The sequence below is a fragment of the Ammospiza caudacuta genome, chromosome 1 (genome assembly GCF_027887145.1).
Source record: "Ammospiza caudacuta isolate bAmmCau1 chromosome 1, bAmmCau1.pri, whole genome shotgun sequence".
Taxonomy (NCBI): Eukaryota; Metazoa; Chordata; class Aves; order Passeriformes; family Passerellidae; genus Ammospiza; species Ammospiza caudacuta.
This window is the reverse complement of record NC_080593.1, coordinates 88,464,011-88,481,296: the sequence shown is the minus strand read 5'-3', so window position 1 is coordinate 88,481,296 and position 17,286 is coordinate 88,464,011. Positions and strand designations below refer to the sequence as shown.

At 37.2% G+C, this 17,286-nt stretch overlaps 1 protein-coding gene across 4 annotated transcripts in view; it reads left to right on the top strand.

Annotated features, from left to right (window-relative positions):
- GALNT1 (polypeptide N-acetylgalactosaminyltransferase 1) overlaps window positions 1–17,286 on the top strand; it is a 159,282-nt gene that overhangs the window by 117,171 nt on the left and 24,825 nt on the right. For all 4 annotated transcript variants that reach the window (XM_058800927.1, XM_058800944.1, XM_058800916.1 and 1 more), the window contains one exon: window positions 4,256–4,430. In XM_058800927.1, coding sequence (XP_058656910.1) covers window positions 4,256–4,430 — 175 coding nt within the window. The remainder of the gene's footprint in view (window positions 1–4,255; window positions 4,431–17,286) is intronic.

Below are 17,286 nucleotides of genomic sequence, written 5' to 3'. Positions count from 1 at the left end.
CCTGGGGAGCTGGGATCAGAACACCCAGCAGAGTTGTTTCCAGCAGCAATCCCTGAGCTGGGAGGAGCCTGTGCTATGCTGACTGATACTGCTGCTCTTTCTTCTCCCTGCCATGACCACCCCAGAGGGGTTGGGAGAAAACTGGGGGAAGCCCTCTCCCAGTGCTCAGCTCTGAGGCTGTCTCACCTCCGCTGACGTGGATGGTGCACACCCCTTATCCAGAACACCACGCGTGTTCTTCCTATTGCCACATCTGCTGGGTTGTGGCTCCCTGTTTGCAATTCCTGAGGATTACTCAGTAAAACCCACAAAGAGTAATTAATAGTTGTCTAAGGAAGGTGGCTGATGTAAGTTTAAATGTTGCTGTGAATTGGAAATAAAATCACTTAACTTTAGTAAGCATCATCCATGTAGTATTTTTTTCCAAATCTAATATTCATAGGATAGTTACTTGAGCCTTATTGTTTTCATTTGGGGATTGGCATTGCAATTTAGATTTCACAGCCTGGAACAGAGCTTACTTAAAAAATGTAAACAAGTTCCAGACTTAAAGATAGGGCTCAAGCTGTTCTCTAACAGTACAAATAGGGACCATTCTTGTAAACAAAATATACCTAGGTGGTAGTGTGGTTTTATTAATGAAATAATAAAGGGGTTTTTTTGTGTAGTTCTGTCTTATTTCTGTAAGAACCCTGAACGTCATCCCTCAGGTCTTGACTTAAATGGAGATGGAATGAGTCATTCTTTACCCCCAGTTATAGGCTTCCTAAAGGTCTGATTGCAAAAAAAAAACAACTTCAGCTTTGGCACTTGATGTGGTTTCTAAATAAGCTTACCTCTTCTCTTTTTTTTTTTTTTTTTCTGACCTGAAGGTGCATTCCCCTTATGTAATGATTAGAAACCCTGGATGCTGGGGAATCTTTCAAAATTAGGACTGGTGAATTGCAAGAGTCATGGAATCTCAGCTCCTTGGTATTTACAATGACAAAGTTAAACTAGGACCAGTCATTTTTGTCAATGGCCAATCAAGACCTTGCATTCTGAATTTTGAGCTCTGATAAAGATGGAATCTCTAAATTGTGTCTTGGTTCTAAATAATCTCATCTGCATGAAAAAAATCCTAAGAAAAGGGAGCAATATCAAGATTTAATTATTGAAAATGTGAACCATTTGTCATAAATCAGTCTTGTTGTACTAAGGTTGAGGGGTGTGTAAGAGGCAGAACTGCTCTGAACTTTTACATGTCCAAACAGCTTCTTGTAATTATGGTCATGCATCCAAAGGTGATTGGACACTTTGCATTGGTTTATGTAGGCTCTAAAAACATCTCGCCAGAAGAATCCACCCCTTTTTCCTGGCTTTAGATGGTCTTAGATTTTGAATTATCTGATTTTCATCAGGCATATTGCCTGGTAAAAAGAAATTTCTAGTCCACTGAAATAAAGAGTTCCTGATTTTTAAATGAAGATCTGGAAGAGATCAAGCCTTCTTTGAAACTAAGGGTTTACTGATACGAATCTGGAAATACATTACTAGATCTCTTATTTAATCAGGTAGTGATTCAGTCATCCATTTAGTTCTGAAACCTGTAGCTATAAATTTCATTTCCCTTTGTTAGAAGAATGCCATCAGTACATAGAGTCCTTCAAAGGAAATTTTTTTCTGTATTTAACTAACAAAAGAACACTGTAGTCTGAATTCTTAATGATGCATTTATTAGTAATTTGGGGAGAATGTTGTTGGTTGGTGTTTGTGTGAAACCTACATGCTTCTGTGGGAAAACAGATAAACATAAAAAAAAACTCAAGAGAAGATGGTTCTCAGAAACTTGAGAGAACATCTTCTGATGATTAACTTTTCTTGGAAAGTCATTGCCCTGCCTGTGCCTCAGCTTGACTGTCTGCATTTAGTGAGTTGCACAAAATATCTGGATTTAGCTAGTTGTTGCTGTGTTTTTCTACAAGGAGAATGAAGTACTGAGGTAAAATATGTAATCAAGCAGTATGTATTTACTAATGAAATTTAAAAAATTAACTGATTAATTTGTGGGATTTGTACACCAGTATCCAGTATGTGCTAAACTCTCATCTTAACAGGAAGATCTGCAAATGTGAGAGATGAGCTTTTGGCTGATTTAGCTATTCAGTTTAACTGGTTTAGTGAAAGTTAAGAAAGAACTGGAAGTGTAAATGAAAGAGGAAATAATTTTTTTCTTTTAAATAGGTCATTTGGTATTAAGACACTTGCTCTTCAGAACTCAGAATACTGCATACAACTATATTCTGATGGGGTTTTTTAAATTGTTTTAGTTATGTGGAACACCCATTGTTAAATCACTTTCTGTCTAAGTGAACCTATGTACTCATTGCTACACACTTAACAAAAGTTGCTGTGATAGCCCAGATAATAATAGCACACTGTATGTATAAAATTAAGCCCAAATAATTACTTTATTGTATACCGTAATTTTAAGTTAATTACCCCCTGGAAGGCACAAATTCTAGTTGAAAAGGTTATGCAATTGCAAGTCAGCAGTTTGATGCAGGTTCCAGCCATACCTTCTGAAGAGGCAGAGATGTAAAGCAGACTGCTTGCTCAGCTTAGCCTGTGGCCCATCTGCTCAGGATCTGCTGGAACACACTTACTCCATCAATTTTCACTGGTTGAGTAGATGGCTGGCAACTTCTAGGGTTTTATAGCTCAACTGGCCATCAAGGAGAGTTTGGTTAAAAGAAAGCACCCCTGTGATGGGAGGAGGATGGGAGGGTTTTCTCTGCTAAATGCTCCTGTGTGAATGCAACTACTGCAATCGCTTCAGGTACTTGAAAATGAAAGTTTCTCAAGGAGGATGTGGTGCTTGTTCCCTGTTAGCACTAAATGCAGACCAGCAAAAAGCCTCATTTATTAGTAATATATATTTAAGTCTTAGTGTTTCAGCAAGGATGGAAGGTTAATTTTTTTTTTATTTTCTTTTTATTCTTTACATGCCTGTTTACTCTCTGCCTAAGGTTTAATTACACTGTGCTATCCTAGATGCAAATTGAAGATAATTTCAAGCTAGGTTTGTTTCTTGGGGATTTGGTGTCTTTAATTTAAAATACTTTCTATTCCTCTGTTTAGATCTTAAATTGCTATTATTTAAATTAAAACTTTTGCTGAATTTGTAAAGCAGTAATACAGTTCAAATTCATATTTGGGAATTTCTGTTTGGGGAAAAGTGAATGGTACTTGTAAAGAGAAGGGTAACTTTTTAAAAACTGTTCTGATTTTTATATGTATTTGATATAAAACCCTAAATAATTCAAGGGTCTGAATTACTTTTCTCCCATTTTTCCTCTTCAGTTTGATCAGATATTTGTTATTTAAATTTCTTTGGGTTTAGGATGTGTATTGTTACTGTTTTGAGTATTAATGTTAAACTTCAAAGTGTAATTTTGTTGCATAAAAATAACATTAGTATAAACAAGAGAAATTCTTTCTAAACTGTTGCTGCCAATGTCATTCTGTCAAAATAAAAATGTGGAAATAGATGTAAAGCTCCACTTTTACTTTAATTGAACCTTTACTGTTCTGGGACATTATTTATTACAGAGTCACAGAATAAGCTGAGTTGGAAGGGTCCCATCAGGGTAATTGAGCCCACCTCTGGCCCTGCATAGGACACCCTAAGAGTCTCACCGTGTGCTTGGCACTCATGTTCAAAGACTTCTTGAACTCTGTCAGGCTGCTGCTGTGACCATTTCCCTGGGGAGCCTGTTCCAGTGCCCCAACACCCTCTGGATGGAAAACCTTTTCTAATATCAAACCTAAACCTCCCCAGACACAGCTTCAGGCCATTCCCTTGGGCCCTGTCACTGTCACCACAGAGAAGAGATCAGTGCCTGCCCCTCCTCTTCCCCTCGTGAAGAAGTTGCAGACTGCACTGAGGTCTCCCCTCATTTATATCCCAGATTTTTTTGCACATGCAGGCTTTCCTGGAAAAGTTGAATTTTCCTTTACAGGAACTTTATAAAGTCAATTATGATGTAATGGTGGATAGAAATAAATCCTTATTGGTTTTTTACATGAATTCTGGTGTGTAAGAGAAGCACTTAACTATTTCTGTTAAACTCCCAAATATGAAGATTTGTTTTCACTTTCAAAACCTGGTGGGTTTAGGACTGTTCTAAATGATTGCACTCCTACAGTGTAAATTAATTTATAAACAAACAAAAACAAGCTTAAAAGGAGTTAGTAATATTTTATTTTTTCAAAGTTCCAGAACCCATGCAAAAACCTCATGAAGGACCTGGAGAGATGGGGAAGCCTGTGGTCATTCCAAAAGAGGAGCAAGAGAAAATGAAAGAAATGTTTAAAATAAATCAATTTAATTTAATGGCAAGTGAAATGATTGCACTCAACAGATCTTTACCTGATGTCAGGTTAGAAGGGTAAGTACTTTCTCTTGTATTTAAAAATGTACTCTCTTTAAATGAAGAATGTGTGAAGACGAAGCCAAAAAAACAGTACAGGTCTCTAAGATATTACCGTTCGAGGAAACAGTTGGAGGATTTCCTGTTTATAAGATACTTATTAGTAAAATAAGGTGGACCAACAGGAACCAGTTTTCTTCAGTGTTATTTAACTTTGAATCGGATTACAAGTATGAAGCCTATTCAGGGAATGGAAATTAATTTGGCTGAAGGAAAGTTAACTTAAGCATCGGCATTTCAGGAGAAAATCACTTGTTTGAAAAATTCATGCATTGCTTGTAATAAGGCAGACTAAAATCCTACATTATATAAAATAAAAGAGATTGGGTGATGAGAGAAATACTTCAAAAATTTTCTTACCTAATGATATGTTCAAAGGCTCATTTGGATTGCATTATAATGTTTTCTAATATCCATCTGGTTTGGTTTTGATCTTGCCTCTAGAATATTGATCCTTTCAGAGCTATTTGAGTCATAAGTAATTAAAAAGAAAATTGTAGCCTTGTTTTAACAAAAAATAAGATTGCTTTACTCTCCTGGGACTATGACAGGATAGATGATGACTCCCCCCACCTCAGCCCCTCTTCTTTATGAAAGGGGCATTCGGGTTGAATAAAACTTATGAAACAAAATTTTCCTAATTATCTACATTATCTTCTTGCAAGAACAATTTCTTTAGAAGCTCTGCTTTGCTGCTGTATATACAAGGCCTAGCTCCTGGATGAATTGTTTTCATCTCTTCTGTCAGAAGATAATATTAGCAGAATGAGATGAAGCTCTTGCTGCTTTTCATTTTTAATGAGTGATAAAGAACTGGTTTGTAGGTGCCTTCATCTGTTGTGATGAAAGTGATTCTGTGAGTTCCTGGTAGGGCTGGTGTTCTTGATGCATTGCTGGTGTTCCTAATAATGAAGGCATATTTTTCAAAATATGATTTCACAAGATTAAAATAATGTATTTTAATTTTTAATAGATTTTCAAATATGAAAACATACTTTTGTGGCTCTAAAAAGTTGACTTAATTGTAACCTTTGTGAGGTCTAGATTTTGAATTAGACAAAAATGGAAAAAGAAATTGTTATAAACTATTAAAAAATTATTACCTAGGCGTAACTCAAGTTTGTGGGCAATTGAAATTGCTATTTCAAAATCCAGTTTAGCGAAATAGAAATTTTTGTCTTTCACATTTGGCTATGCTCTGCAGTTATTGTGTTTCACAGTGAGACATGTGCTATAAGTTTTGTAGTGTTGCATTTGCTTCTCTTTTCCATTTTTTTTCTGTGTACAATACTCTCACTATACTCAGTGTGTGAAAGTGGAATCTTAGTATAAAATTTTAGGTATAGCCTCAGGACAGAGTTGGTTTTTCTGTTCTTTTAAGTTCCTGCCAAAATTTTAACATTTATGTGTGTGTGCATTTTTAGTATTTTTGAGAGAAAAATGCCTTCCAAAAATCTCTTCCATTTGTCATCTTTTCAACGTGTACTTTATAAGGTCATGGTAATTAAGAAGTCATGGAGAACGTTAACCTTTCTCTGTCAAATTTGAGAACAATACTGTGTTTACAATGCAAGGGTGTCTTAATCTGTATGTGTGGCTCAGTATTACTCTTTGAGAACGCTGTAGCCTTTTTCAGAATTGTGAACACTATAAATACACTCTGGTGTTGTGTGTATGTCTGATGAAACTATTTATCTGATTAGTCAAAATACTCCAAAGTCGGAAACACTCTGTGCTGCATTAGTGGAATTACTTCTGTTATAATTTGTTCTATCTATGTCCCTGGTAATATGGAAATAGTTTGTGGAGAAGGAGAATGGATAATTTTTAATCATTCCTTACCACATTTATGTGCCTACAGCACAGCTGCCAGTAGCACTTTCAATCAAGGTTTTGAAAAAGCAGGATATGTTCAAAGGCACGCTTAGCTGTTCAAGCATGTAATTATTTTCTTCACAAGTTTTGTGGGTTGCTTCCTTTAATGTGGTGTGGCGGGAAGAAGTGATTATTTCAAGTCCTCTAATTCTCCAGCATGTCAGTTTTTCTGAAGTACAGAAGCCTGCAGAGGTTTTGCCTAGCGGTTAATCATTGGAAAGCTGGTGGAATTAAGAGTGCCAGGACCAATTTGCCGCATGTATTTAATGGGAATGGCATGACATGTCAGCTTGAGAGCAGTTTTTGAAGTAGAGTGCTTCATCCTTCAATTAGTTTCTAGTTCTGGCAAACCCCTGTAACCTGTGCAAAAACAAGTGTGTTGGTCCTGGAGTGCTCATAGGATAATCTCCGCAGTTGATGCACTCTGGGCACCCTGTTTCTGTTTTGGCCAAGAAATTTCGTTCCCTTACTAGAAGAACAAAAATGTGAGCTTCTTTAATAACTCCTAGGCACTTCTCCAGCTAAGGGAACTCCTCAGTACAAGACGTCTACAGAAGTTGGCATCTCTGCTCTGCCAAGTGTGCCCCAGCTGTATTTACAGGTTTATATCTATTTTTATTATTTGGCACAAAATTACTGATGCACACAGACACCTATAAAATCATTGATGTGTGCCTGAATTGCTGGTCACTTTGTGTCTGTAACCAGAAGCACTGCTCTACTTCTCTTTATCCCAGCTGAGTGTGATTTGCTCAACAGAAAAAGCTAAACCAGAACAATTTTTTTTAGCCTGGATACTTCCCTGAATCTGGACTGGGACACGTTAGTATAACAAACTAATATGATGGACTAGGCTACAACCTCTGGAGGAAAGCTGTTGCAGGGGAAGAAGCAGCTGTACATACCAGATTGGTTTGAAGTTGTTAATAGAATTATTCTTGCAAGCATGTCTTATTTCTAGCCTGTGAATCAATCATCAAAGTGGGAGTTGATTCACAGTTGCTAGGAAAATATGCAGCTGTGGGTTTGACATGATAGCAGAGAGTAAAAGATGGATGATCAGGAACACTGGTGTCTTGCCTTGATTTTGCTGAAGATGAGGGAGGCAATGAATAAAATAGGTGCCAGTGAGTAAAGTACATGTTCAGCTGTGGCTGTGTGCCTTAGATTGATGTTCAGGCAGGAAGATGGGGAGGTTGAAAGTATGAAATTTGCACATGTTGTATGACTTGGTTTGGCTCTCAGTGCTGTTGGAGGTGACTTCAGAAACTGCTTTGCAAAATGAAGAATGAGTATTGTGTTCTAAGGCTGAGCTTTCCAGCCTGAACTCATTAGTTAGCAATTTGTGGAATATATAAAACTTTTAAGTAGACATTTGTTCCCTGTTGTGAGAGTTTAAACCAAATTCTGAGATTTTTTTCTCTTGGAAAGAGCTGCTTCAAACACTTTTTTTCTAGGCACAAGCAATCAAGTCTTCAAACAATGAAGGCATAGCTGCAGCAGAATGATTTTGTGTTCATGTGAGCTCTGGTCCCCCCTGGAGCTTGTGATGCAGTGCTAGCAGGGTGTCATATTTGCAGGTTGATATTTCTTGGATTGGTGATGGGCTTCCCCAAGCAGACCTGCAGCAAGCAGGAATATCCATGCTCCTTGCTGATCCCTCAGCAATCCTTTTTCCAAGGCTACGTGATCTATACAATTTATCATAAAAGATTTTCCTTTTCCTTTTTTCCAATTGGTATAATTTTGCCAGAATTAAGGGTATCAGGCATCTTATTATACCTCATTTAGTTCTGCAGAGTGTCTTGGATCTTTTAACTATCATTTTCTCAAACTGTCTGTACTTAGGAAGGTAGGTGTACTGGTATTTTGAGTGCTATAAATCATGTTAAGGTGTAATCAGAGTTTTTAGCTAGATGACCCTACATACTTTGAGTCAACTGTGTTTAAATCCATACAAATTACAACTTCAGCCGCTTCATGGAAAAAAGAAAGGTGCATATCTCTGAGACCTTCATGTTTTACTGGTACATTAATGTTGTCAGATTGTTATTATTGAAGGGTTTTTTTCTGGATCAAACTACCCTTCTCAGTTCCTGCTGGCAAGCTTGCTTCCACAACTGGAAGGAAGTAGACAATTTTCCAAGTTAAAAGCCATTCTTCTCTGTTACATGTAGGTTGTGGAGTTCATGACAATTATGCTGGTCCTCTCGAGTAAATCTAGTAAAATAGTAATTCTGACTGATTCTGTCATATCTTTGGTTGGAAAGAACAGAATTTAGATTTCAGCACTGTGAATTAGATGATACAATATAATTTTTTTCAGTTACCACAATGTGGATTTCATATCTGTGCTTTAAAAATGTAATGTTAATTTTAAGTATGACATATGCATGTGAGAATATACTGGAATTCAGAATTGTAGCTTCTCAAAGCAAATTTATTTGCTCTATACTTTAGGTTACTATAGTTGAATCAAAATATAACACATTCATAAAATTAACACAATCTCAATGTGAGGAAAATAGCTTGAGTAGAAGTATTCATAGTAAAACAAATGAAGGCACACGTGCAAGAGCGTAGTCTTGGGACTCAAGTGTGGTATTTCAGGGTTTTTTAAAAGACAGCACTCAAGGTATTTGCTTCTATATGAGGCTTGTGTAAGTGTGCTTTCTACTTAGTTATTTAATTTAGGAGAATAGCTAAGGGGTAGTTTTATACTACATATAATTTGGTATAAATGTGGACTGCAGATGAAAGATGTTTTCTCATCACTTCTGTTGATACTAATCTGATGATTGTGTGGCCTGGGTGTTCACTGACTGGATGGACACCAAAAAGTGGAAAAAAAGTATACTTTGTTGATTCAGCAAACTGAATCCATACACAGCAGCCATGTGGCTTACCAGATCTGGTGGAAAGAAGGGGATGGGACAAAACTGTAATGGCAAAAGGTAGGTTTATTGCTTTTGGCAGCAGCCCACAGTTGCACTGGATTATGTGGAATGTGGTGGGAAGAAAAGCTTTCTTATAGAACCTGAGCATTAAAATCCCCATAAGGCCATGGGGATTTAAGCTCCATAAATTGTGATATACTTTGTGAACTTTGGGTAATCATTTAGCTCAGGTCATAGTAATGTAAAGACAATAAAAAAAGAGTAAAATTGTCAACGTAAGTGGTGGAAGACTCAGGAGCTTTTGACTTAAGCTAGAAATCCAGGCTGTTAATTAACCTGGCATCTGTAAAGAAATCTGCTGACCTCATCACCAGCAGTGTAACTTTCAGCAATGTCATGGAAGTCTGAAAGCACGTGAGGTATTAAAGACTTTACCATTCTTTCAAGCAGGAATGTTTTTTCATCAAGCTTTTATGGTGCCTATAGCTTGCTACTGGCCCCTTGCAGAATCAATGTTTGGAATTGTTCTTGCTCACATTGATTTAGTGAGTTAGCTGAAAGAATTCCATATAAACCTTTTCCCTAGAGAAAGCTTAGAGGGGAAAAAAATAGCATTAAAAATCAGCTTACTTCCTGTAAACCGTTTTGGTTTTATTTTGGTGGTGGGAGGGGGTTACACTATACACACACAGATATATATATATATATATATATACCCAGATGTATATGTGCACAAACACTTGGCAGTCTCTCAGTCTCATTCTTAATTGCAATCTTCTTATTCATGCTCATCCGTCTTGGATGAGCTACCGTATCCTGAAATTTATTCAGATTGTTAGGTCACGTATGGAAAATAATTGGTCTAGAAATCTAGGTGCAATTTCAGTCTCTGAGGACAGAATTGGTTTTGCTTCTGTCAAGAGATGCTTTTCTGTGATCGCTTTCAGGATAAGGAAAATAGTATTATTTTTGTGAAGTTCTGCTTGAATTCTGTAACCACAATGGTTTTAAGAACCATTTTGGATTTTGTTTTCAGGGTTTAAGAAGATTTCTACTTGACTCATGAGATAATGCGACCTTTCTTATATCCAAATCTTTGAGATCAGAAGAAAGGAAAATTTCATACTCTTGATGTCAGGTAAATTATGTAATACTATTGAAGGCAGATATTAAGCAGGCTGTTTTAAAATGTTTAAATAAGGATAAGGGATTTGCCTGCATCCAGGGCACCTGTTCAGAAAGAATAATTGAAGTTGTGATATGAATTACAGAAAAGAATTCTGAACTACAGAAAAGAGTTCTCTTCCTAAAAGGAATTGTTCTGATTTGATTGGAAGAACCAGATTCAGGGTAGTGTGAAGTTTTGTTGCAACCTTATCTGCAGCGCTTTCTCTTTGTTCAGTTGCAAGTTAAAGGTGTGGTGGTATGCAAAATCTGAGTAGTGAAATATGGTTTGGCATGTTGCAAAAGCTAGTGATCCCATATGTCTCCAAAGAATTGCTTTTAGTCCTCTTAGCTGTATTGCTTCTATATGAAAATCAGATCTTTATTCAGCTTGATTGTCTTCAATTAAGGAGCTTGGAGTGTTCTTAAAATTTATGGAAAAGCAGATTTATTAGCACCCCCTCTTAAATGATATTATGAGGCTGCTGCTTATACTCAATGATCTTTGTGGGTCCCTTCCAACTCAGCACATTCTGTGATTCTGTGATCCAGGAAAGACTAAGTCAGTGTTTACCAGAAAAACACCACATGACTTGAGTCCTGGTGGTTCTTGATGTGTTGTTTTTACATTTTCTCTGACACCCTGCTACAGGGCGTTCTCTCTTGATGGAAATATAGGTCAGTCTCAGCAGCTTCAGGGTGACTCTCAGAGTCTAATTTCAAAACTTGTTTTCACCTGGATTTAAGTAGAGAGGAGGTTTCTTGTTGGGCATAGATGTGCCTCAGCTCTGTAACATTAACTTTATTGCAGGCTATAACTTAAAGCATATGAACAGGTAAGCAATGGAATACTGACATTTTATAGCTCTGCAGTGATATTCATCAGATATCAGTAATTAAACCTGAAGTTTCATGAGGGGAGTTCAGATTTTCTGATTTTGTTTTCTATCGATCTGGAATTAACTTTTGTAACCTCAGAGTAAAATAAATGTGTGGTTTCAAGTCAAAGGATACTGATGCTTACTTTCCAGAGACTCTCAATGTATTTTAATACTGAAATGTGAGTTGTTTGTACTGCATCGGTAATATTAAACAAATTTATTACAGAGGCTGTGCTGTGTAGTATTTCCTCAATACTTCAGCTCTAACCTGATTTTCAGCAAGACTTGGATTATTTCTATGTGTCATTGTCAAATTTAAGTCCTGAGATGCAGTTTATTTATAACTGCAGTTTTTATTTATAACTGTTGTTTGTAGTATCCGAGATGAAAGATTGTATTAAATTTGTAAGATGACTAAACATGCTTCCCTTCCTGCCCCAGTCTGTTGCTGGTTCAGCTTTCAGAAATGCATTGGCACTGTGTTATCGTGCTGCACGTACAAGCACCAATCTGAGCTCCACTGGGATTTCCCAGCTGAGCTGCTCAGTGCACAGGAGACACTTCTACTTGTGTTCCATCTCTGTCCTTTATCAGAGTGCTTTGGGCTCTGTGCACTGGGCTAGAAAACAAGGATTGCATACATGTTTTACTGCTGTTAATGTTTTTGAGCCATTGTAAATTATTGCTCATGGCTTGTTCCTTTGAAAGGCTGGTGGAACAGGGAATAAAACTGGAAAGAAGTAGAGCAGGTCATAGCTCAGGTAGTGTCTGACTGTTAATTTTCATGATTATTGTTTTGAAGAATCCATATTAATAAAACGTTCCAATGTGTATCTTGTTCTCTTATTTCTCCTCTGTGGAGAATAACATGTTGGCAGCATCAGAAGGGGTAGAAATCTGCCTTGTTGTACTTTAGAAATTTAGCATTTATTTCTAATGCAGACTATAATTATGGCCTCATCTTCCTATAAAATTATCTGAAATTTATTTCATATTTTGCCTCAGTGAATGAGGTTTTCCTCATTATGTCTTGCTGCATAAGCATTATGGTAGTGTGTAACTGATTTCCTATAAGATCTCTTCCCTGCTTGTAGCTTTGTTTGGGATGTGATTTTTTTTTTCAGTCTATGAAAAGGTATTTAAGAACTATCCAAATAGTAAATCCTTATTTTTCTCTTTCAGAAATGATTTAGTATGTCTTTGAAGGGTGTGCAGAGATCACTGCTAGCATTGTAAATATCTGTCTTTCAAGACTTGCTAACATTAGACACGTAGCACTCAATCTTGGGTTTCAGGAATAATTTCTAAGTAAATTGATCCATGAATGCAATTTTAAAATATTGATAAAATGTCAAGTGCTATTCTGTAATAAGATGGCTGCACAGTTGCAGAGTTTTTCTAATGTCATATTTGGAATACTTGTCAAAGACCCAACAGTAAAATGAGAGAGACAGCATGAGGACAGCACAGGTGTTGTCCCAAGTTTCTGGAGTTTCTGCATGCCTGGGTGTGGACAGAGTGAGTAGTGTTTTTATCTCTGACTGGACACTGAGGATATCAGACAGGGATCAGAAGAATATCACCTTCTAATGAATTCAATTGGAGCATCTTGTAGGATCATCTCATAGATTTCTTCTGCCCTTGCAGTAGTGAAGTACATTTGTTCCCTTATTCCCTCACTGTATGAGAGAAGAGAAGCTTCCAGTTCTGCCAGATGTGGAGAAGGATTGAGTGTGTATGGTTGTGATGTTGTAGAAAGTGCAAAATGCAAATTTGTCTTCTTTGCCTGCAAGTTTGTGCTGAAGCAACAATTAAACTCTGAGATTTAATGGCTTAATTTTATTTGGACATAATTGCCGTACTTGTTGTCTCTTCTGGTTATTTTTGTAATGTCTCCTGTGGACTATTTGTACTCTGGGTTGAAAAAGAATGTAGGAAAGCAGTTTATTCAGAGGCTCTTCAGATGCATTTGAAGTAGCATCAGGTAGTTTTCAAGTGGTTATACTTAGTCCACTGAATAAAATACTCTCCGGTTTTTTGTCTGAACATTTTCCCATGTAAAACCTGCAAAGCTTCTCTATGAAAGATTCAAATTACCTTCACAAAGAGTCACAATAATGAACAAGGCAAACAAAATTCATAGTAGCTTTTAGCCTTTCATTTAAAAAGCTTTTGTAATGGACTTAAAACTTTGGATTCTGAGTACAGGTGGTCAGGGACAACATGTGTTTATTTTATTGTCATTGGTCTTCTTTAGCAGTGTTACAGATAAATGCTAGGATCTGTCCACCTTTCTTTGCTTTTAGTCAATTAAATTTGATTTCAAGTTATAAAGTATTCTGGCTTCTAACACTGCCCTGTGTTCTTGGGGAGATGTGGACTAAGTATGTAGTTGTAATGAACTGGGCCAATCTATTCTCATGGAATCATGGAACAGTATGGTTTGGGTTGAAAGGAACCTTAAAGATTGCCTAGTTGCAGCCCCTCTGCTGTGGACACTTTCTCCTAGACTGGATTGATGAAAGTCCCATCCAGCCTGGCTGTGAACACTTCCCAGGGTCATCCACAACGTGGGCAACTTGTTCCAGTGTCTCATCACCCTCACAGTAAAGGATTTATTCCTAAGATCTAATCTAAACCTATTTCAGTTTAAAGGCATTCTCCCTTGTCATGTCATTACAGACTCTTGTAAGAAGTCCCTCACCAGTTCATTTATACCTGTTCTAGGTTCTGGAAGGTGCCATAAGGTCTCTCCAGAACCTTCTCTTCTCCAGGCTGAACAACCCCAGCTCTCTCTGCCTGTCTGCATAGGAGAGGTGCCCTCAGACATCTTTGTGGATTTCCTCTGGACTTGCTTCAACAAGTGCATGTCCTTCTTATGTTGAGGACCCCAGACCACAATGCAGTACTCAATATTCTGAATGTGTGATGCAAGATTGCAAAAAGATAAAATTCTGTGAGCACCTTAAAAAGGTCTGCAGATGCAGAGTCATGTCTTTATAGTGGTGTTTTTGTAAAACAGCTTTAAAAAGCCTGGTACTAAACTTAATGGTTTTTCTCACATCTGATTTTGATGGGGCATTAAAAATCTTTGATAATTTAAATTCTATTTCTTATGTAATTTTCTCCTTTATTTCTGTTGTGGTTTGACACGGACTGGCAACTGAGCCCCATGCAGCCACTTGCTCACTGCCCCCACAGTGTGCTGACAGAGAGAATCAGAAGAGTAGAAGTGAAAAAACTCATGGGTTGAGATATTCAGTTTAATCAGGAAAGCAAAAGTCACATGTATGGAAAGGAAAGTGGTACAAGGAATTCATGCACCACTGCCCATGGGCAGGCAGGTGTTCACCCATCTGCAGGGAAGCAGGGCTCCATCACCTGTAACAGTGACTTGGGAAGACAAATGCCATTACTCTGTATTTTAACAATCTGAGCTAATTTTTTTTCTGTCTGTATTTAAAATATATGATGTTTGTGGGGAGTTTCCACAATATAATATATGGAGTATAAATAATATATGGAGTCACATTAGTTGAGAGTTTGCATAATCTACAGTGAATGCTGTAGATTAAAGGAAGGATGATGCATTCCATGAGGAGTAGACATTCTCAGCTGCTGTTTGGAGTCTTCATTAAATTACTGGGGATGGTATGCCTTCCTGATGTTATGCACTCAATTTTAAAACAGTTTGAGGCATGATCCAACAAAAGGAACATAATGTATTAGTAGCTCATTAGAATTCAAATTGTCCTTAATTCATAGCCTGTGTGTCATACCCCTCATGGTTTTATTCTGCTTCTAATGTTGCATAACTTGGTTGAAGCTAATGCTTAATTTTAAATTCTATAGTACTCCTTTCTGGGGTAATTTGTTTTCAAATGAAAGACAAAAGAATTCTTAATTTAAATGTTTGTTAATAGAATAAAACATGAGGTTTCCTTAGAAGGCTAATGTCTAATCATGGGCATCAAGTGTTCTATTTTATTTGTCTTATGTTCTGCAGCAATATATTCCTGGGGAGGAAGGAGTTACCAGTGTTTTCCAAATTCAAAACAGGAGGCTTTATTTGTATGTATTCATAGCAATTTGTACAGATATAGCTAAAAGGTATATATAGAAGGGCAGGTAAAAGGAATATTAAAAACAAGGTTTTATATTTCAACCCTTTCATTTGTCTTGCCTGCATCAATGAATCCAGAATCATTTCATACCAAACACTTTGTTGAGAATAACATTTAAAAATGCCCAGCCAGTTTTGGTTGGAAACCACCCCTGTGTTAGTCCTTGCTGCCTTTTACACTTTGGTAAACACATGCCATCAGTTAAACCCAGCCAGCAGCCACGTGCCAGTGCAGGGTCACTTCCAGACTCTTACCCCAGGAAGGGCTGAGCAAAATGGAGCAAAAATTCTATTCTCTGGAGGGTGAGAATAGACGCACTCCATTTTGGCAAGGTGGAGATTCACCTTCTGCAGGACAGAGCAGGAGGAATACCTTGCAGTTGGGGAGGAGGGTCCCCAAAAAACTCCTGTAAGCCTTCCTGTTAGTGCTAAAAAGCTTCCCCTCAATGACAGATTTCAAATGTTTTGATTTATTTGTGCTTCAGACAGTGCAATGCTGTATAAACATTGTAGGCCCTGATCACTTGGCTGATGTTTATACCAGCTCATTGATTTGAGCTCAGTAAAATAAAATCTTCTGTAAAACCAAGATAAAAAGTAAGGCTGAAGATGAGAGATTTCATACTACAATAGTAGATCCTGTGGCTATCACAGCATGATATTCCTGGAGAATGACACATTGTTACTGTTTTTCATAGAGAACTGCTAACAGGTTTCTCTCAACTTTTTTACAAATATTCTTCCAAAAAAGAAGAGGAGCAATTGGTAGATTTGTATTACTATTGTAGCTGAAGGTCTACAATCAGAAACTTATTTTCTGGTCTAGGGAGTAGTGCAGCAGAAGGAATAAAACATTTTGGATTTAAAGTAGCAAAGTAGACTGAACAAATGGCAAACATGGCGATAAAATTATTTGGCTTATGATTGAATTTTTCATCTGAAATTCGTAGTGTTTTTGTGAAAAGCTGTTTTATTTTTCAAGGTATACCAAAGAAGTAGCTTTTTCAGTTGGCATGCTTTGAAAGTTTTTTTTTTTTAACATGTGAAATAAATCAGGATAACGTAGGGATATATTGGAGCTTTCCATAAAGATTTTATAATGTTCAGTTCAGTGTGATGAATAATTAAATTTGGCATAGTTGTATAATAAGTAGGCATAATATTGAAGGCAGATAGTGCCTGATCTGACTGCTTCAATTGTCAGAAATGGTTTCACAGAAGCCGTTCCAGGTATTTCTTCATTTGCACCTGGACTTACTGATCCTTTCTGAGATGTCTGTGCATGCTGTGCTTTTGTCACCACCTCAGAGCTGAAATGCTGGTTTGCTGTGAGAGCTGCTCTGAGAAGAGCTCTGGCTAAATGAGTTATCCAGCTAATAAAATATTGAAATTGGGAGCCTAGTTCTGGCTGACATTCCTCGTGTCACTGTTTGGCATGGTACTGGATGTTGACACTGTGATCTGTTGTGTTGGCAGGCTGCTCCTTAAGCTCTGCTTTTGGATATTTAGGGTAGAGGATATGCACTCTGTGCTTCTCAAGCCCTTGGACAGTGCTGCTGTTAGGGTGATATTCATGAATACGTGTTAATGTATTGTAGCATTTAGATCAGGTTACATTAGAGTGAACTGACTCAACAATTTGGGATCTAATAAAAGCTTTTTTGTTGGAATGGAGCTCTGTTGAATATATTTCTTTTTCCACCTCGGTGTTTTCCTGTCGTTTGAGATCTGCATATATCCCTTTAATTTGGATTCTTAAAGAATTAATAACACCAAAGCTTACATAAGTAACTGTAATTTTTAAATGTACAGGAGGAGCAGATCTGTTCAGAGAACACTTGTAGTTGTGTGGTTGTTTTTTAGAGCAGAATTGG